At 35.8% G+C, this 23,532-nt stretch overlaps 1 protein-coding gene across 1 annotated transcript in view; it reads right to left on the bottom strand.

The window, feature by feature from the left end:
* The window catches only part of LOC117317035 (kinesin-like protein KIF13B), a 416,447-nt gene that overhangs the window by 15,796 nt on the left and 377,119 nt on the right, over positions 1 to 23,532 (bottom strand). The window contains exons 24-34 of the mRNA XM_033871817.1: positions 22,344 to 22,476; positions 21,843 to 22,086; positions 21,008 to 21,134; positions 20,514 to 20,575; positions 18,901 to 19,031; positions 18,665 to 18,679; positions 12,272 to 12,550; positions 10,670 to 10,822; positions 8,551 to 8,628; positions 8,126 to 8,158; positions 6,936 to 7,005 (exon numbers count right to left, since the gene is read on the bottom strand). Coding sequence (XP_033727708.1) covers positions 6,936 to 7,005; positions 8,126 to 8,158; positions 8,551 to 8,628; positions 10,670 to 10,822; positions 12,272 to 12,550; positions 18,665 to 18,679; positions 18,901 to 19,031; positions 20,514 to 20,575; positions 21,008 to 21,134; positions 21,843 to 22,086; positions 22,344 to 22,476 — 1,325 coding nt within the window. The remainder of the gene's footprint in view (positions 1 to 6,935; positions 7,006 to 8,125; positions 8,159 to 8,550; positions 8,629 to 10,669; positions 10,823 to 12,271; positions 12,551 to 18,664; positions 18,680 to 18,900; positions 19,032 to 20,513; positions 20,576 to 21,007; positions 21,135 to 21,842; positions 22,087 to 22,343; positions 22,477 to 23,532) is intronic.

Genomic DNA, 23,532 nt, shown 5'->3' on the forward strand with positions numbered 1-23,532 from the left:
ATAGTTCCAGAATCACCTGCTATCAGACGGGAAATTTTTGTCAGATCGAGTCAGAAGTTGAAATCATTATGTAAGTCTAGTTAAATTATATGTTTACTGTACAATCCTTCTTTACCCTGAGTCATCATATATGAGATTTTTTTTTACAAATACAGACTTTCTAAACGTTCATAGTAAAATTGATGTTGTAATATTGTTCTAGCATTGTCTTACCTATTTTTATGTAAAATGTACAACGTTAGCAGCATGCTAGCTGTACCTATGTTGTAGTGTATCTCGTCACGCACACACCTGCAGTTTTAAGGTGTATCACATCCAGTATGGTACAGTAGTGCATCACGCCATTGGCAGAAAGTTTTGAGCATATTCAAAAATTTATACAGACACTCGCTTTTGTTGTTGCCGATATTCTGATTCCCGAACATTGTCAATGTTGTTTCGGTAGAGCTCCAGTGAGCCATATCTGCTAGGCGTGACAGGCACTTAGGAATATATGAGCTTTGACAGAAACAGGACGTTATTTTCATGAGATTTTTAATCAAAACAGCTATTCAGTTGGAAAATTAAAAATTGAATTAAATATTATTATTATATTATTTTTAATGAAGTCATATTTTTTTTATCTATGAAAAAGGTATTCTTTGACAAATTTTTCCTGAATGACACAGTGTGAGTTCTAGAACAGTTAGTCACCTTAAGTCTGCTTGATATCACAGCTCATTTAACTTCACAATATTGATGTAAAATATATTTTTTCTTCTTCAAATGGATGAAAAGCTTGTTCAAATACTAAAAGTAAGATTTTGGTCCGATTTGTTTTTCATTGAGAATCAAAGGAGCTATGATACCATTTTGTCTCTCCTGGTCAGTCAGTTCTGATAACACTGGTCAATACCGTGGCGTGTCCACCATGACCGGTCAGTACTGTGGGGTGTCCACAATGACCGGTCAGTAAATGGCGAGTCCACGATGACTGGTCAGTACTGTGGGGTGTCCACGTTGACCGGTCAGTACTGTGGGGTGTCCACGATGACCGGTCAGTACTGTGGGGTGTCCACGATGACTGGTCAGTACCGTGGCGTGTCCACGACAACAACATACACAGACAATACACTAATTCACGTGACGGTTATATCCAAGGTAACTACCAAGTCTACCACATTCATAACAGACTCTACCACATTCATAATAGCCACAAAGAAGAAGACCTACTCTTAGTAACGCTACCATATGAATTTGTTCTCAAGTTCAAAAAGTTTGGACGGGCTGAAAATACACAAATTATCAGCAATTACATCTTAACTAACAAGTTCATAAAGTATTTTATATCTAGATTTTACAGAAATAATGTTACTGAATCATTAAAGTAATTTCCATTTTCAACTGTAATAATAACAATAGTGGAAAATACTTTTAAAATTATTGCTAAAAACCTAGCTTCAAATACATACAGTTTTTCATCTAAACCTATCTCACGATTATGATGACGACATACATGATTTCCCTGTCAGTATATGATGACAATGATAACGATGATGACATAAGGATTTCCCTGTCAGTATATGATGAAGATGATTATGATGAAGATGATTATGATGATGACATACAGGATTTCCCTGTCAGTATATGATGAAGATGATTATGATGACGATGATTACGATGATGACATACAGGATTTCCCTGTCAGTATATGATGATGACATACAAGATTTCCCTGTCAGTATATGATGACAATGATTATGATGACAATGATAACGATGATGACATACAGGATTTCCCTGTCAGTATATGATGACGATGATTATGATGACGATGATTACGATGATGACATACAGGATTTCCCTGTCAGTATATGATGATGACATACAAGATTTCCCTGTCAGTATATGATGACAATGATAAAGATGATGACATACAAGATTTCCCTGTCAGTACATGATGACGATGATTACGATGATGACATACAGGATTTCCCTGTCAGTATATGATGATGACATACAGGATTTCCCTGTCAGTACATGATGACGATGATTACGATGATGACATACAGGATTTCCCTGTCAGTATATGATGATGACATACAGGATTTCCCTGTCAGTATATGATGACAATGATTATGATGACAATGAAAACGATGATGACATTCAGGATTTCCCTGTCAGTATATGATGACAATGATTATGATGACAATGATAACGATGATGACATACAGGATTTCCCTGTCAGTATATGATGACGATGATTATGATGACGATGATTACGATGATGACATACAGGATTTCCCTGTCAGTATATGATGATGACATACAAGATTTCCCTGTCAGTATATGATGACAATGATAAAGATGATGACATACAAGATTTCCCTGTCAGTACATGATGATGACGATGATGACATACAGGATTTCCCTGTCAGTATATGATGATGACATACAGGATTTCCCTGTCAGTATATGATGACAATGATTATGATGACAATGATAACAATGATGACATACAGGATTTCCCTGTCAGTACATGATGACGATGATTATGATGATGACATACATGATTTCCCTGTCAGCATATGAAGATGATAAAGTTGAGGCCATTGTTGTATTTATACAACCATCTTGACATTAGAAAACAGATCTGTTATTATGTCTTCATAAACCAACTCAAGTAATTAATGTTGATGGAAATTATAAAATTTCTCCCGTTCAAATTAATAAATATTTCAACAAATATGAGAACTGCTGTCAATAATGTTAAGTTTCTGTGCATGGAAATAAATATTCCTTATGGAAAAGATAATTTTAGAAAAAATGGATTTTTAAAAAAAAACAGAGTTGAGTTTATGAAAAGAACTTCCATTATCATCAATAACATATCTAACAAGCAACATGAAGTTCCGACTAGGACGAGGCGAGTTGTGTGCGTAAGGATACTGCAGAGTTTTGTGAAGACAATATCAGCCTATCATATACATCCTAAGCTTGTTTCTACCAACCATCACACACTCAACCTGGTAAACCTACCAACCAATCAGTTTATAGAAAAGAGAACTCATGGGTGAAGGTCATTACTACAGGAAAGGGAACTCCAAGGTGAAGGTCATTACTCCAAGGTGAAGGTCATTACTACAGATAAAGGGAACTCCAAGGTGAAGGTCACTATTACAGGTAAAGGGAACTCCAAGGTGAAGGTCACTACTATCCCAGGTGAAGGTCATTATTACAGGTAAAGGGAACTACAAGGTGAAGGTCACTACTACAGGTAAAGGGAACTCCAAGGTGAAGGTCACTACTACGGGAAAGGGAACTCCCTGGTGAAGGTCACTACTACAGGTAAAGGGAACTCCAAGGTGAAGGTCACTACTACAGGTAAAGGGAACTCCCAGGTGAAGGTCACTACTACAGGTAAAGGGAACTCCCAGGTGAAGGTCACTACTACAGGTAAAGGGAACTCCCAGGTGAAGGTCACTACTACAGATAAAGGGAACTCCCAGGTGAAGGTCACTACTACAGGAAAGGGAACTCCAAGGTGAAGGTCACTACTACAGGTAAAGGGAACTCCAAGGTGAAGGTCACTACTACAGGTAAAGGGAACTCATGGGTGAAGGTCATTACTACAGGTAAAGGGAACTCCAAGGTGAAGGTCATTACTACAGGTAAAGGGAACTCCAAGGTGAAGGTCACTACTACAGGAAAGGGAACTCCAAGGTGAAGGTCACTACTACAGGTAAAGGGAACTCAAGGTGAAGGTCACTACTACAGGTAAAGGGAACTCCCAGGTGAAGGTCACTACTACAGGTAAAGGGAACTCCCAGGTGAAGGTCACTACTACAGGTAAAGGGAACTCCAAGGTGAAGGTCACTACTACAGGTAAAGGGAACTCCCAGGTGAAGGTCACTACTACAGGTAAAGGGAACTCCCGGGTGAAGGTCACTACTACAGGTAAAGGGAACTCCAAGGTGAAGGTCACTACTACAGGTACAGGTAACTCCCAGGTAAAGGTCACTACTACAGGTAAAGGGAACTCATGGGTGAAGGTCACTACTACAGGTAAAGGGAACTCATGGGTGAAGGTCACTACTATAGGTAAAGGGAACTCCAAGGTGAAGGTCACTACTACAGGTTAAGGGAACTCATGGGTGAAGGTCACTACTATAGGTAAAGGGAACTCCCAGGTGAAGGTCACTACTACAGGTAAAGGGAACTCCCAGGTGAAGGTCACTACTACAGATAAAGGGAACTCCCAGGTGAAGGTCACTACTACAGGTACAGGTAACTCCCAGGTAAAGGTCACTACTACAGGTAAAGGGAACTCATGGGCGTAGGTCACTACTACAGGTAAAGGGAACTCCCAGGTGAAGGTCACTACTACAGATAAAGGGAACTCCCAGGTGAAGGTCACTACTACAGGTACAGGTAACTCCCAGGTAAAGGTCACTACTACAGGTAAAGGGAACTCATGGGCGTAGGTCACTACTACAGGTAAAGGGAACTCCAAGGTGAAGGTCACTACTACAGGAAAGGGAACTCCCAGGTAAAGGTCACTACTACAGGAAAGGGAACTCCAAGGTGAAGGTCACTACTACAGGTAAAGGGAACTCCAAGGTGAAGGTCACTACTACAGGTAAAGGGAACTCCCAGGTGAAGGTCATTACTACAGGAAAGGGAACTCCAAGGTGAAGGTCACTACTACAGGAAAGGGAACTCCAAGGTGAAGGTCATTACTACGGGTAAAAGGAACTCCGAGGTGAAGGTCATTACTACAGGTAAAGGTAACTCCGAAGTGAAGGTCATTACTACAGGTAAAGGGAACTCCAAGGTGAAGGTGATTACTATCCCAGGTGAAGGTCATTATTACAGGTAAAGGGAACTACAAGGTGAAGGTCATTACTACAGGAAAGGGAACTCCCAGGTGAAGGTCATTACTACAGGTAAAGGGAACTCCCGGGTGAAGGTCACTACTACAGGTAAAGGGAACTCCCTGGTGAAGGTCACTACTACAGGTAAAGGGAACTCCCAGGTGAAGGTCACTACTACAGGTAAAGGGAACTCCCGGGTGAAGGTCACTACTACAGGTAAAGGGAACTCCCAGGTGAAGGTCATTACTACAGGTAAAGGGAACTCCAAGGTGAAGGTCATTACTACAGGTAAAGGGAACTCCAAGGTGAAGGTCATTACTATCCCAGGTGAAGGTCATTATTACAGGTAAAGGGAGCTACAAGGTGAAGGTCATTACTACAGGAAAGGGAACTCATAGGTGAAGGCAACTTTCATTATAGGAAGACATTTTGAAGACCTAGCTTGTATGAATGCTCTACTGATGTTGAGGTTCACACAAAGTGGTGTACATAGGTTATGATATTGATATGTCGTCGTTGTAAGAAACAGATTTTCACAGTGATAGTAGTTATCAACATATTCTGATATAGAGAACCAGTTGATTTCATGTAAAAGATTTGATTACAGAGGTTCTGGAGTTGGATTTCAATTCTGACCAGAAGATGAATTCCTACTGGTTGCTATGGTTACCAGGTTGAGGGTGATGACATGGCAGAAGTAAAACGCATCACTAAGCACAACAACACACGCCAAGTCACACGTCATTACAGTGTCGCGATCAGAACAAAAGGAGGAGCACGAAATTAAAAACAACAAAATAAACTCATTTTCATGTCATATTATAGAATGAAAAAGAGAAGAATAAAATTCTCACCTGATGCCCAGCACAGAAAAAGCAGACATTTAATGTTTAAAATACACCTGGGTACGGAGGCTGACAAGTTATCTGTATAGTTCTATATACTTGTCAGAAACAGACCTTATTATCACCCGATCTATAATTCGACCACCTGTTTGTTTTTTGTTATTTTTCTTGTTTACTTTTTCTACATATTTAAAAACTATGGTTTGAATTTCAATAATTCTGTAAATGTTAAAAATAGAATTATTGTTCCCTTTGTTTATCATACTGTTAACACCTGCGCAGCAAATTTCAGGTGTAAATCACTCTTTTTAGTTTCCAAATTATCTAAAAAAATTCTCAAGTCAAAATATAATATATAAGAAATATAACAATTATAGAGTATAGTTATGAAATCTAAATAAACAAAGGACTTAAGCATTTTCATCACTTTTGATAATTTATTTCATAAACATCACCACACACAAAGCAACCACAACATAAACCATTGCCAAGGATTACTGCAGAAACACTCCTTTAATGTATAATAGACACTTCCAAATCAATTGATAGAAGGGTCTACTTAATTCTAGGAGGGAAGATAGCATAGAATATTTATGCAGTAGAATAGAAAATAATATAAAAAGCAAATAAATCTGAGAAAATAAAGCAAGGTTTCACAAATCACCAAGCTGTACCATAACAATGCATTATCTGGCCAAAACACACTCCTTCAAACCAAACGCTTGCTTAAAAAGTTTAAAAGGTTTTGGAAGAAATTCAGACCAAAATTCTTCAACTATACAGCTCTGGCAGTCAAATGAAAGTTTCTTTTATAAATGATTGCAATCTAATACTTTCTTTGAACAGAATGGCTTTCCATCCCCATTTTTTGAAGATGAAACATACAGTAGAACATAGACTTCTTTTTTTGTCAAGTTTCATACACCTTTGCAAGCCTAGGTTTTCTTTGAATGAAATGATTTCCTTTCATTAGATTAAATTTTAAGATTCTCTGTCCTTTAATTGAAACTGAAGCATTACAGATATTCCAAAGTTTCTTTGGTTTTTTTTTGTTTTAATTCTTATTAAAATGAAAAAATAAGTAAACAAAAAATTGTGATACAATATTGAGCAAATTAAAAATTGATCTCGAGTGTTTTACCCACCTAGAACAACAAAACATTGGTTAGTAAGTTCCTTGGCAATGGTTGCTAAGTCCATCCCGACCAGTGATAGAGATCGCTTACGAGAAAACTCACCGGGGTGCGAGCCGAGTTGTCCTGACGATAAAGAGTCCAGCGACAGGTCTTGTATACTGTCGGCTCGTAGCTGCATGAACAACCAAAACATAGATATATTGGCAAATCATCATCACAAATTATCTGTAAACTTTTAACTTTTACATGACAGTATATGGTTTTATCAACTATCTGGAGGATTCGTCTAAATAGCAAGATATTTCCATGAGGTTGATAATTTTTTATGTCTGTTGGGTTTAACACCTTGTGATCAGCCAGGGTCATTTTGAGGTGGTGCCTCATTGTAGTAGTTGGTGACTACCTCACTCAGCAATATGCGAGAGGCATATCGGATACCATAAAGAGAAATTACGGTAAAGAGTCTTGCCCAAGAATACAACCATAACAGCCGACAGCTTCCTGAGAAACACAGACTGCCACAGGTAGGGAGTTTCGATGCCACAGGTAGGGAGTTTCGATGCCACAGGTAGGGAGTTTCGAACCACGCACCTTAGATCTTCACCTGAGGATACGCGGCCAGTGCTCTTACCAACTGAACTATCATGGCCCTTTTTTGATAATTTCAAAACGCCTCAGCTTAATTAGAGATTTTCTTTTGATATATTTTTTCTGTATTATTAATTTCTCTGGCTCAGGGCCTCCTGATTGATTAACTTATATAATATCATGTGATGGTGAATAGCATGTATTTATCAAAGGTTTGGTTGGTTTGGTTTGTTTTTGTTTAACGTCCTATTAACAGCCAGGGTCATTTAAGGACGTGCCAGGTTTTGGAGGTGGATGAAAGCCGGCGTACCCCTACAGTCAGTAGTACCTGGCATCTGCCCCACGTAGGTTTCGAACTCGCAACCCAGAGGTAGAGGGCTAGTGTTAAAGTGTCAACACCCTAACCGCTCGGCCACTGCGGCCCCATTAATCAAAGGAGTGGGGTTGGAAGGGTTGTTATATTACAATACAGACTGACACCCTAACCGCTCGGCCACCGCGGCCCCATTAATTTAAGGAGTGGGGTTGGAAGTTATATTACAGACGTGAAATATTTCTTCTGATGATACCATTTTACTGCTGTGTGATGCTTCACACATCTATTGTATCTGTGATGGGAACAATTAAATGATTACAATAGGACAGAAAGATCAGCACTAGGTGGATGAATATGGCATCTATTCCTCCACTGCTAAGATTTTTACCTGTCCTTCTAATTTCATAGGTGAGAGAGCGCCCTGAAACAAAAAGATAAAATTTAGCACATTTTTATATAAAAAAAAATCTGTACTTACATAATGCAATATATACCCTTTAATTAGCTCACAGGTATAACGTGTAAGTATTAGCGTATAACATTAACCCTAACACAAATCACAGGTAAAATGTGAAAAGGTAACATATAACCTTAACTCTAACACAAATCACAGGTAAAATGTGTAAGGTAGCATATAACCTTAACTCTAACACAAACCACAGGCATAATGTGTAAGGTAGCATATAACCTTAACTCTAACACAAATCACAGGTATATTATGTAAGGTAGCATATAACCTTAACTCTAATACATATTTTATGACAGAAATAATATATGTCCCAGATTTTACTCCATGAGATGAAGTTTACTTACAGCATGTATATTGGGCACACTGGTCGTCTTACGAAGCCCAAGCCCTGTTGATGCGGTCAGTTCCTTCACGGCAACATTCTATAAACAAAATATATTTCATGTCATGTTCTTATAAAAAAGATGCAGATCATAAAGTAAATAATCTTTCGACAAAAGGTGATGATTAAGAATGGACAACTCAATGGGTGGCATCCCTAGACTGACATGACAGATGGAGCAGGTTAGCTGACAAGTGGATATATACTGGTAATATACATGTATATTAATGGGACAATTCTAAAAGTCTTCAGTTATATTTTGAATAAAGGATACATTGAAGATTTGTAGGGTAAATAGTTGTAGGTGTGGTAAAACATTGTAGATTTGTATGGTAAGACATTGTAGATTTGTATGGTAAGATATTGTAGATTTGTGTGGTCATTAAGACATTGTAGATTTGTGTGGTAATTAAGACATTGTAGATTTGTGTGGTAATTAAGACATTGTAGATTTGTATGTTAAGACATTGTAGATTTGTATGTTAAGACATTGTAGATTTGTATGGTAAGACATTGTAGATTTGTGTGGTAATTAAGACATTGTAGATTTGTACTGTTAGACATTGTAGATTTGTATGGTAAGACATTGTAGATTTGTACTGTTAGACACTGTAGATTTGTGTGGTAATTAAGACATTGTAGATTTGTATGGTAATTAAGACATTGTAGATTTGTATGTTAAGACATTGTAGATTTGTACTGTTAGACATTGTAGATTTGTGTGGTAATTAAGACATTGTAAATTTGTGTGGTAATTAAGTCATTGTAGATTTTTATGTTAAGACATTGTAGATTTGTACTGTTAGACATTGTAGATTTGTGTGGTAAGACATTGTAGATTTGTATGGTAAAACATTGTAGATTTGTATGGTAATTAAGACATTGTAGATTTGTACTGTTAGACATTGTAGATTTGTATGGTAAAACATTGTAGATTTGTGTGGTAATTAAGACATTGTAGATTTGTACTGTTAGACATTGTAGATTTGTATGGTAAGACATTGTAGATTTGTACTGTTAGACATTGTAGATTTGTGTGGTAATTAAGACATTGTAGATTTGTATGGTAATTAAGACATTGTAGATTTGTATGGTAATTAAGTCATTGTAGATTTGTATATTAAGACATTGTAAATTTGTACTGTTAGACATTGTAGATTTGTGTGGTAATTAAGTCATTGTAAATTTGTATGTTAAGACATTGTAGATTTGTACTGTTAGACATTGTAGATTTGTATGGTAATTAAGACATTGTAGATTTGTATGGTAAGACATTGTAGATTTGTACTGTTAGACATTGTAGATTTGTGTGGTAAGACATTGTAGATTTGTATGTTAAGACATTGTAGATTTGTACTGTTAGACATTGTAGATTTGTATGTTAAGACATTGTAGATTTGTACTGTTAGACATTGTAGATTTGTATGGTAAGACATTGTAGATTTGTATGGTAAGACATTGTAGATTTGTATGGTAAGACATTGTAGATTTGTATGGTAAGACATTGTAGATTTGTGTGGTAATTAAGACATTGTAGATTTGTACTGTTAGACATTGTAGATTTGTGTGGTAAATAAGACATTGTAGATTTGTGTGGTAATTAAGACATTGTAGATTTGTATGGTAATTAAGACATTGTAGATTTGTATGTTAAGACATTGTAGATTTGTATGGTAAGACATTGTAGATTTGTGTGGTAATTAAGACATTGTAGATTTGTATGGTAAGACATTGTAGATTTGTATGGTAAGACATTGTAGATTTGTATGGTAAGACATTGTAGATTTGTATGTTAAGACATTGTAGATTTGTATGGTAAGACATTGTAGATTTGTACTGTTAGACATTGTAGATTTGAATGGTCATTAAGACATTGTAGATTTGAATGTTAAGACATTGTAGATTTGTATGGTAAGATTTTAATGGTTAGACATTTTAGATTCATATCGAATATAAGACTGAAATGTTTGTTGGCAGAAAAGCAGTTGGAAATGATACTAGTTTATCAGTGGTGCAGGTCGTCGTGTTGTGAACCGATTTTTCGCACAATATCGATTCTCCTCACAATTCTGATTTCATACCTGTCGTAGTCTGTCTAGTGTAAGGATGCTTTCCACACTCGATATTCCTTTTATGTATTTCTCAATGTACGTCTCCCCATCTGTAGCGCTGATTTCATTTTGAGAAGCAGCCATTTGAGCTAAGCTCTCCATATTCTCTAAGTCTTCAGACGCCTTTGAAAAAACAAACAAAAATGCAGTTCTGTAAACGATCATTACTGTTTACTCATACATGCCATACCTCCCGGCGTGAGACAAAATCTCCCTTATTTTCAAGTCATTTATTTCCTCCCGGCAGGAGAGCCAAAATTCCAGTATTTTGTAATTCCCTCCGGTATTTTTGCCGACGCCATTTTTGTTTACAATTCAGTGTTTTTCTCGCGAGATTTGGCTAAATTTAGCGATCACGTGATCCATCTGTTCACGTGATCACTCAATCAAAATGGTGCCTGTTGGACACGGCTTTCACACGAAGCTCTGGCTAGTGTAATGTTTGCGCTAGAATATCTATCACCATGAAATAAAGGCAAGTCGCTTACAAACAATTTTAACCGTCCCCCTTAGCTAACAGACTTGAATTATGGTTTGTTTTCTTTTAGGACCATACTTTGATGACGGTAATTGATACAGAGTCTGGTCAGACGCAAAATCACACGTGTTTTTCATTTACCATGTGTATCGTTGATCAGTGATAGCAAGATGAAATCCGATATTTTCTTTTAGAAAACTCAAAATTAGCACATCTGTTGGTCGTTACAAAGTGGTCAATTATGGTGTTTACAATGACTGTACAGTCCATGACAGAGACAATATACAAAATCTAGAATGATCGTGATAAGATTTACTGCAGCCTCCTAACATTAACATCTTCCGTTCTCATAATTTCATGTATACACTTGCACACTTGGAATATTTTTATATCTAAATGGTCCAACATAAGGTATCCCACAGGACATTTCATGGTGATTTTTACAACTGATGTGTTCCCTCGGAGTGGATCAAGCTTTCTAATTTTAAGAAAATCCAAACTGATAAATGAATAACTTGCTTGTCTTAATCTTTAGCTACATGTAATTATAATATACCCTTTTCAAATGCTGTTATGCAATATGCATAAAGCTGTGAAACTTTTTGTGTTGCATAAAAAAAATCGGAAAAAAAAATTCATATCATCAGAATCTGAATGTATACTTATTGCATTTTTTACCTTATACAACTTTTTGTTGTTTGCATATACAATATGATTAATATCTAAAATAAATACAAATATTCTTTATCACTTTCAAAATTAGTTAATTGCTAAAAAATTGAGTAAAAATGTCGATATTTATGTCGCGCACAAATCTCCCTTATTTTAGGCAAAATTCCCTTAAAATAATCATTAATCTCCCTTATTGGTCTCCCAAAAATATGGCATGTATGTTTACTGCAAAGCAGTAACCTTTTCAGTTTAAATCTATCCAAATGTTAATTATAGAAAATCCATAGCTTAATAAATTTGATAGTTTTTGTTGGGACTGAATGTTTGTTTTTAAAAATGAAATATATCCATCTTTAAACTGTTAGTGCCACTATTTATCAAAATGTAGATGTGGCATTCTGGAGCTGGAGTGTGATACAAACCTTAGGTATGTTGGACACGACATCGTAGGTAACTCCGCTGGCGAAGGACTTCTCAGCACCCGTGATGCGTTTTTTGAGTCTGTCCGTTAGACTAGATATACTAAAGTTATTGTAAATATTGATGCACATTCTTTTACGTAACACAAGTTCCATATACGCAGGGTGACTCAATCGTACCACTGTCTTTAGGATTAGGTATACACGTTCGTTAGACTGTGTCACACGGTTCAGATATGGCGAATCGTGAATTGAAGAGTCCCAGGATGCAACAGCACATACCTGAAAAAGTCAAATTTGAAAAGTGTTAGTCGTTAAATCTTTTTTAAAAGAAAAAACTAAAGTTTTGATTTAAAACATGGAGAAAAACCTTGGCAATGAAAAAATTTATGAAAATATTTGCTTTAATTAGAATAATTTGAAAGTTGAGCTTATATATATAACTGAAAGTGCAGAACTGCAGATATACCCACGACTAGTCGTATTGTAAAACAATATTATACCCACCACTAGTCCTATTGTAAAACAATATTATACCCACGACTAGTATATTATACCCACGACTAGTCATATTGTAAAACAATATTATACCCACGACTAGTCATATTGTAAAACAATATTATACCCATGACTAGTCGTATTGTAAAACAATATTATACCCACGGCTAGTCATATTGTAAAACAATATTATACCCACGACTAGTATATTATACCCAAGACTAGTCGTATTGTAAAACAATATTATACCCACCACTAGTCGTATTGTAAAACAATATTATACCCACGACTAGTATATTATACCCACGACTAGTCATATTGTAAAACAATATTATACCCACGACTAGTCATATTGTAAAACAATATTATACCCATGACTAGTCGTATTGTAAAACAATATTATACCCACGGCTAGTCATATTGTAAAACAATATTATACCCACGATTAGTCATATTGTAAAACAATATTATACCCACGACTAGTATATTATACCCATGACTAGTCGTATTGTAAAACAATATTATACCCAAAACTAGTCGTATTGTAAAACAATATTATACCCACGGCTAGTCATATTGTAAAACAATATTATACCCACGACTAGTATATTATACCCAAGACTAGTCGTATTGTAAAACAATATTATACCCACCACTAGTCGTATTGTAAAACAATATTATACCCACGACTAGTATATTATACCCACGACTAGTCATATTGTAAAACAATATTATACCCACGACTAGTCATATTGTAAAACAATATTATACCCATGACTAGTCGTATTGTAAAACAATATTATACCCACGGCTAGTCATATTGTAAAACAATATTATACCCACGATTAGTCATATTGTAAAACAATATTATACCCACGACTAGTATATTATACCCATGACTAGTCGTATTGTAAAACAATATTATACCCAAAACTAGTCGTATTGTAAAACAATATTATACCCACGACTAGTATATTATACCCACGACTAGTCATATTGTAAAACAATATTATACCCACGACTAGTCCTATTGTAAAACAATATTATACCCACGACTAGTCATATTGTAAAACAATATTATACCCACGACTAGTATATTATACCCACGACTAGTCGTATTGTAAAACAATATTATACCCACGACTAGTATATTATACCCATGACTAGTCATATTGTAAAACAATATTATACCCACGACTAATATATTATACCCACGACTAGTCGTATTGTAAAACAATATGATACCCACGGCTAGTCATATTGTAAAACAATATTATACCCACGACTAGTATATTATACCAACGATTAGTCATATTGTAAAACAATATTATACCCACGTCTAGTCGTATTGTAAAACAATATTATACCCACGACTAGTCGTATTGTAAAACAATATTATACCCACGACTAGTATATTATACCCACGATTAGTCATATTGTAAAACAATATTATACCCAAGACTAGTCATATTGTAAAACAATATTATACTCACGACTAGTCCTATTGTAAAACAATATTATACCCACGGCTAGTCGTATTGTAAAACAATATTATACCCATGACTAGTCCTATTGTAAAACAATATTATACTCACGACTAGTATATTATACCCACGACTAGTCATATTGTAAAACAATATTATACCTATGACTAGTCCTATTGTAAAACAATATTATACCCACGAAGTCATATTGTAAAAAAATATTATACCCACGACTAGTATATTATACCCATGACTAGTCGTATTGTAAAAAAATATTATACCCACGACTAGTATATTATACCCATGACTAGTATATTATACCCACGACTAGTCATATTGTAAAACAATATTATACCCACGACTAGTATATTATACCCACGACTAGTCATATTGTAAAACAATATTATACCCACGACTAGTATATTATACCCATGACTAGTCGTATTGTAAAACAATATTATACCCACGACTAGTCGTATTGTAAAACAATATTATACCCACGACTAGTCCTATTGTAAAACAATATTATACCCACGACTAGTATATTATACCCACGACTAGTCCTATTGTAAATCAATATTATACCCACGAAGTCATGTTGTAAAAAAATATTATACCCACGACTAGTATATTATATATATACCCACGACTAGTCGTATTGTAAAACAATATTATACCCACGACTAGTATATTATACCCATGACTAGTCATATTGTAAAACAATATTATACCCACGACTAGTATATTATACCCACGACTAGTCGTATTGTAAAACAATATTATACCCACGACTAGTATATTATACCCATGACTAGTCATATTTTAAAACAATATTATACCCACGACTAGTATATTATACCCACGACTAGTCGTATTGTAAAACAATATTATACCCACGACTAGTATATTATACCCATGACTAGTCATATTGTAAAACAATATTATACCCACGAAGTCATGTTGTAAAAAAATATTATACCCACGACTAGTATATTATATATATACCCACGACTAGTCGTATTGTAAAACAATATTATACCCACGACTAGTATATTATACCCATGACTAGTCATATTGTAAAACAATATTATACCCACGACTAGTATATTATACCCACGACTAGTCGTATTGTAAAACAATATTATACCCACGACTAGTATATTATACCCATGACTAGTCATATTTTAAAACAATATTATACCCACGACTAGTATATTATACCCACGACTAGTCGTATTGTAAAACAATATTATACCCACGACTAGTATATTATACCCATGACTAGTCATATTGTAAAACAATATTATACCCACGACTAGTCGTATTGTAAAACAATATTATACCCACGACTAGTATATTATACCCATGACTAGTCATATTTTAAAACAATATATCAAAAGCTACAATCATGCTAATATAACTGCATGCTGTAGTTCTGTTGATATACCTATTTACCAGAATGATATTAACGTATAGTTTTACATTATAATTTTTCCCTATAATATTTTAGTAACTTTACAATTTTCAGAATCTCCCTACTGACAGGCTATGAATTAAATATTACAAATATGTTTAACTCTGAGGATGTTAGTTATATATACATTAATAAACAAGGCTAATAATTACAAGCAATATTATATGAATCCCCGATATCTGGAAAAACTTTGGTATATAAATACCATCGGATGTATAATATACCTGTCTCACCTATCCATTGATTTGTTTGTTTGTTTATATCTAAAGTATTTTTGGATTTTGTAATAATTGTCCCAAAAAAGTGAAGTCCAAAATGATTAAGAAATATTAAAAAAAGAAAAAAAAATAGAAATCTTTACCAGAAATAACATCCATATTAACCTAAACAAAATGACAAAGAATAGAAATTACTTTCCCAAATTAAATCTATATTGTACTGAAGAAACTTACAACCAAATTTTAACCGGACTAACAGATGCTATACAATAACAGACCCTTTGAAATTCGACAGGCATATCTTTCTTAAAAACCCATAACTATATAGATTTGTATTCACAAACAAAATCAGCCATTATAAAGGATACTGAATTCTACAATCGCAGAATAAAATTACAAATTGTTAACAAAGGACCATAACTGTGTTTCATTAGGAGCTACATGTACATATAAAAACGTACACGATTTGGCAGTTGGTTATGTTGTACAGAAGGTATACGTCTGGAACATGAGGCATTAAAGGCCTGTATCTTCTCTGTTTGCAGATCGTGAAGTAAAGACAATAACATCTTTTTATTGTCTTGAAAATATAAACCTGGGATTTCAATACAGAAACAATTTAACTTTGTATCACATTAGATCCCTGTAACCTTTTAAAGAACATCAAGCTCATTTATTTGAAACTTCAGAAGAATTAATTTAGAATATTTAAACACTGTGACCCCTTTGACCTTGAAATAAGGTAAAGGTCATTCATTTGAACCCCCCCCCCCCCCCCCCCCCCCCCCCAAAAAAAACCCCACTTTGTAGCCCTGGTTTTATCTTGGCATCTTGGTTACTAAGAAGAAGTCATTTAAATTTTCTACCTCATTTGACTTCTGTGACCTTGAAAGTAGAGCAAGGTCTTTTATTTGAATAAATTTGACAGTTCTCCATCTCCCTCTAACTTCATCAAGAGGAACACAAAATTTAGGAGAGTCAGTAAAGGGAAGCTTGGTCAGTACAAAGTAATCTATCTTGCTGTTATACAGATATATATGCGAGGCTTACCTGCCTGAAAAATTAAATACTAACTACTAAATACAATAGGTATCATTGATTCTCGAGGAGAATTTTACATATCATTATATTGTGAGTGTTAGATACTCTACAGGTTAAGTGTTGGTATAGAGTTATAACATATTAAATATATCAATTTCATTAGATTTTGCCAAGTAAAATGTAAATCACTCGATTAGGATGGATTAGAGCACTCACTTACGAACAACATGATCAGGTGTAATAGAAACACCCTCACATGTATCGGACACACCAAACTTGTTTGTGTATAGCTTTACAAGGCAGTGATATCCCATTATGACCTTTTCCATACGTATGTCATGTTTTTATTGTTAGGAATCTTTGTTTATCATTGATATGTAACTGTTCTTAGATAATACAAATGACACTTGTGACCTTTATCAAGTAACCTCTGACATTTGACCTTTATCAAGTTACCTCTGACATGCGACCTTTATCAAATAACCTGACATGTGACCTTTGTCAAGTAACCTATGACATTTGACTTTATCAACCCCTGACATGTGACCTATGACATGTAACCTTTATCAACATATGACATGTGACCTTTATCAACCTCTGACATTTGACCTTTATCTTAACAACTGTGTTAGTGTACTTAATTTAACAGTAGCTCTGATAACAGGTGAGGATCCTAATCCTTACTTTATCTTGTCCTCAATTGATTGAGAAGATAACGATGTACCACCCTACACCGATGGACAGTACCACACTACACTGATGGACAGTACCACCCTACACTGATGGAAAGTACCACCCAACACTGATGGACAGTACCACCCAACACTGATGGACAGTACCACCCAACACTGATGGACAGTACCACCCAACACTGATGGACAGTACCACCCTACACTGATGGAAAGTACCACCCAACACTGATGGACAGTACCACCCTACACTGATGGACGGACAGTACCACCCAACACTGATGGACAGTACCACCCAACATTGACGGACAGTTCCATGGACAGTACCACCCTACACTGATGGACAGTACCACCCTACACTGATGGACAGTACCACCCAACATTGACGGACAGTTCCATGGACAGTACCACCCTACACTGATGGACAGTACCACCCTACACTGATGGACAGTACCACCCTACACTGATGGACAGTACCATGGACAGTACCATCCAACACTGATGGACAGTACCACCCTACACTGATGGACAGTACCAATCTACACTGATGGACAGTACCACCCTACACTGATGGACAGTACCATGGACAGTACCACCCTACACTGATGGACAGTACCATGGACAGTAGCACCCTACACCGATGGACAGTACCACACTACACTGATGGACAGTACCACCCTATACTGATGGACAGTACCACCCCACACTGACGGACAGTACCACCCTACACCGATGGACAGTACCATGGACAGTACCACCCTACACTGATGGACAGTACCACTCTACACTAATCGATAATAACCCTACACTGATGGACAGAGTAAAAATAGATGTTAAATGCTGGAGCATGGTGCAAAAAAAAAGTAAAAAGTTGAGATATTATAAGTCCTTTGTAAAGGTTTTGACTAGTTGTTAGTATATTATAGTAGGTCATACAGCCTCTAGACTAGTTATATCATTACAAACACCACACAGCCAAATTGCACTTTTACCTGCAGTCTATTATTCTACAAAGTAAAATAATACAATAAATTTAACTTTCTTATCAACAATGTGTTTCTACTCGATTCTTTCTCGTTTAAAATTTCTATTCCACGCACCTTAAATAACTTCATATTTCATTTTGTTTGTCTTTTTTTTCAATTTCTAGCCAGCATATGATCCTTATCCTTTTTCTCCGAGTCAGTTTTAATCCAATCTAAATTCGTATTATACAAACTATACTTACATTATCTTTTTCTGTGAATGTTTTGATGATGGGAAGATTAACAAAGGTGGAAGCATGCTCTTTAACTAATATTGAGTTGACCCCAGCCGCCTGAAATCCCTCCTTGACTCCAGAAGTACTCATATCGTCAGCTGTAAGATAAACCAAGACAATCAAATACTCATATCGTCGGCTGTAAGGAAAACCAAGGTGCTTATATACAATAAATAAAAATCCCTCCTGTATCAGAATGTTGTGAAATGTACATCAGAATGTTGTGAAGTGTACATTTGAATGTTGTGAAATGTACATTGGAATGTTGTGACATGTACATTGGAATGTTGTGAAATGTACATCAGAATGTTGTGAAGTGTACATTGGAATGTTGTGAAATGTACATTGGAATGTTGTGAAATGTACATCAGAATGTTGTGAAATGTACATCAGAATGTTGAGAAATGTACGTTGGAATGTTGTGAAATGTACATTGGAATGTTGTGAAATGTACATTGGAATGTTGTAAAATGTACGTTGGAATGTTGTGAAATGTACGTTGGAATGTTGTGAAATGTACATTGGAATGTTGTGAAATGTACGTTGGAATGTTGTGAAATGTACATCAGAATGTTGTGAAATGTACGTTGGAATGTTGTGAAATGTACATTGGAATGTTGTGAAATGTACATTGGAATGTTGTGAAATGTACATTGGAATGTTGTGAAATAGAATGTTGAGAAATGTACGTTGGAATGTTGTGAAATGTACATCAGAATGTTGTGAAATGTACATTGGAATGTTGTGAAATGTACATCAGAATGTTGTGAAATGTACGTTGGAATGTTGTGAAGTGTACATTGGAATGTTGTGAAATAGAATGTTGTGAAATGTACATCAGAATGTTGTGAAATGTACATTAGAATGTTGTGAAGTGCACATTGGAATGTTGTGAAATGTACATTGGAATGTTGTGAAATGTACATTAGAATGTTGTGAAATGTACATTGGAATGTTGTGAAGTGTACATTGGAATATTGTGAAATGTACATTAGAATGTTGTGACATGTACATCAGAATGTTGTGAAATGTACATTAGAATGTTGTGAAGTGTACATTGGAATGTTGTGAAATGTACATTGGAATGTTGTGAAATGTACATTAGAATGTTGTGAAATGTACATTGGAATGTTGTGAAATGTACATTGGAATATTGTGAAATGTACATTGGAATGTTGTGAAATGTACATTAGAATGTTGTGAAATGTACATTGGAATGTTGTGAAATGTACATTGGAATGTTGTGAAATGTACATTAGAATGTTGTGAAATGTACATTAGAATGTTGTGAAATGTACATTAGAATGTTGTGAAGTGTACATTAGAATGTTGTGAAATGTACATTGGAATGTTGTGAAATGTACATTAGAATGTTGTGAAGTGTACATTGGAATGTTGTGACATGTACATCAGAATGTTGTGAAGTGTACATGTTGTGAATTTCACATTTAGTCAATAAAAGTACAATAAGATACTTGTAATAGTTATATTGTTCTATTTATATTTAATTCATCATTTCCAATGATTTCCTTACAACATTCTGAATCAAACTTTGTCATCAGCTATAATTTGTAACTCACCATTTAAATCTAGAAACAGTACAGGTCTATGTTCCTCGAGATCTTCCAGGGTCTCACTGGAACTAAAAACAAATTATATCAAAACCAAATAGTATTACGGGGCGGAACAATCAAATCTGTCGGGTAACATACAGTGTTATATATTATACGCATCTTGCATTATACGCATTACGACATATTAAAAAGGTTTTACTCTTACGGACCACATCATTTCAGGAAGTGGATTTTCTTGTTTCATGCATGACATTGATGAGACCACTGTGCTGGATTGGAACCTGAACTTTATATGAACATTTACTCAGAAATTGTAAATAATCACAAGTTTGAGCGAGACATCGCGAGTGATATAGTGTAAAGGTGTGTAGTTTACCAGATCTGTAAATTAGAGTTCCCAACGAATTTGTTCTAGCAAAATTTGGCAAAAAAAATTTCGCTAAAGATGGCTGTTTCACAGCACCTAAATATATACAGTTACTGTATGAGAGGGGATTTACCTTTCCGCTGGAGCCCCTGGAATACCACTACCAGGACTGGGAACCATCACAGCGTTTCTCTCGTCCGTCAGCGACATCCATTGGTCCATTAATGCCCTCTCTCTATCCACATCCGAGTCAGACTTATCTGTGAACAATATTATAGAATTTGTGACACAATACTCCGAGACTTATCTGTGAATTATAGAATTTGTGACACAATACTCCGAGACTTATCTGTGAACAATATTATAGAATTTGTGACACAATACTCCGAGACTTATCTGTGAACAATATTATAGAATTTGTGACACAATACTCCGAGACTTATCTGTGAACAATATTATAGAATTTGTGACACAATACTCCGAGACTTATCTGTGACTTATAGAATTTGTGACACAATACTCCGAGACTTATCTGTGAACAATATTATAGAAGTTGTGACAATACTCTGAGACTTATCTGTGAACAATATTATAGAAGTTGTGACAATACTCCGAGACTTATCTGTGAATTATAGAATTTGTGACACAATACTCCGAGACTTATCTGTGAACAATATTATAGAATTTGTGACACAATACTCCGAGACTTATCTGTGAACAATATCATAGAATTTGTGACACAATACTCCGAGACTTATCTGTGAACAATATTATAGAATTTGTGACACAATACTCCGAAACTTATCTGTGAACAATATTATAGAAGTTGTGACAATACTCCGAGACTTATCTGTTAACAATATTATAGAATTTGTGACACAATACTCCGGGGATAAAATATAGAAGCAGTCCAAATGCAATATATTTATTGTTAATGGATACAGAGAGATTGCCAACGGCTTAATTACCTTGCTTGTTGATAAGTTTCTGGAGTTGTTCGTTGAGGTAATCTTTCCTCCTCGCCAGTGCGTCTGACCATCTGTCCCGCAGGTGTGTGAGGTCGACCTCTTGGTAACTGTCAAGTCCTTTTTGAATTTTGTTGCGTACGTAGATACAACCAACTTGTATAGATGATACCGAATCACAAATGAGAGGCAGAGTTCCGGAGTTTGCCACCGGTTTTATCCGTACAAATACTCGGCGTGTATGGCCCTGAAGTAAAGAAATTTGTCTGTTGTGTGACACCATTGTTTTAACTTAACAAATAGTGACTTGAGTGTTTTTCTCTTCTTAAAACACAAATTTTTCATGTCAAAAATAAAGCAAAAAATCCTTCAAACTTTGGCAAATTGTATAAAATCAGAGGTCTCTTTAATTGATAAGAATATAATTATATTATAATGATTTTTCTAGTCAATTAATAATTCTCTGAAAGTTGACTTTCATAAATAAGAGTTATGGCCCCTGACCTGCTGTAACTGGAAGACCCCTGCAGATGGCACCTCTGGTTTGGGTTGTACCTCGACGGGAACATACTCCCCCTGGTGGTTTAGTTCATGAACTTCAGTCCATAGTTCTATCTGTCTCATAACCTCGCTCCATCTACAACCAAGCCAATATCTTGATCATTTCAATTCAATTATTGTGTACTTTGGTTTCGTTTATTTTGTTTAACGTCCTATTGACAGCTAAGGTCATTTAAGGACGGCCTCCTGTGCGTGCGGTGAGTGTGTATGTGTATTTTCAGGGCTGTGGTATGTTCGTGTCAAGTCTCTTTGTGATAGGCCGGAACTTTTGCCGATTCATAGTGCTACCTCACTGAAGCATACTACCGAATACACCCAACAGGACACCCCACCCGGTCACATTATACTGACAACAGGCGAACCAGTCGTCCCACTCCTAACATGCTGAGCGCTTAGCAGGAGTAGCAACTACCATTTTTAAAGACTCTGGTATGTCTCGGCCAGGGGACAGAACCCAAAGCCCTCCTCAAAGGGGCGAACGCTCAACTAAAGGACAAAAGTGAGGCATTGTCATGGGAGACATTAGGAAGAAGAAAGCTGATAAGAAAGAAGAGAAAAGATAAGATCCCAAATTTAGTCGCCTCTTACGATCATGCAATGGGGGCAGCAGGTACAATTCTTACATCCTACCTGCAGGGTAGTATTGTGTACACAGATGAATTATTGGGGTTAAGCTTTAAAGAAAACAAACTCTTACTGAAAGAGCGAGAGGAATGAAATGTGAATAATAAAGATCTCCAAGTGTGGTGATAAGAGAAATGGATCTATGTAGGTCTTTTCTATGACACGCATGAAAAATCCCCAAATCTTCTGGGGGCTCAATTTTAGTTGTCTGACAATTAACATGCAATGAGATACAGCAAGCCATTGGCTTGGTCTTTTCGATGTCCCTTGAAAAGAAGACGAAGGAGAAACCACCTCCTACCCTGCAGTGGGGCCCACAATTAGTTGTCTCTTTAACATACAAGGAGTTACAGCGGCCATTATAATTAATTCTCTTACTACTACTCCACACTTAATCTGACGTACAGCGGCCATTATAATTAATTCTCCCACTACTCCACACGTTAATCTGACGTACAACCATCTGTACTATATATCTAACAAGTCGAGTCGAGTTTACAACCTGAAC

Source organism: Pecten maximus, chromosome 18, assembly GCF_902652985.1.
Source record: "Pecten maximus chromosome 18, xPecMax1.1, whole genome shotgun sequence".
Lineage (NCBI taxonomy): Eukaryota > Metazoa > Mollusca > Bivalvia > Pectinida > Pectinidae > Pecten > Pecten maximus.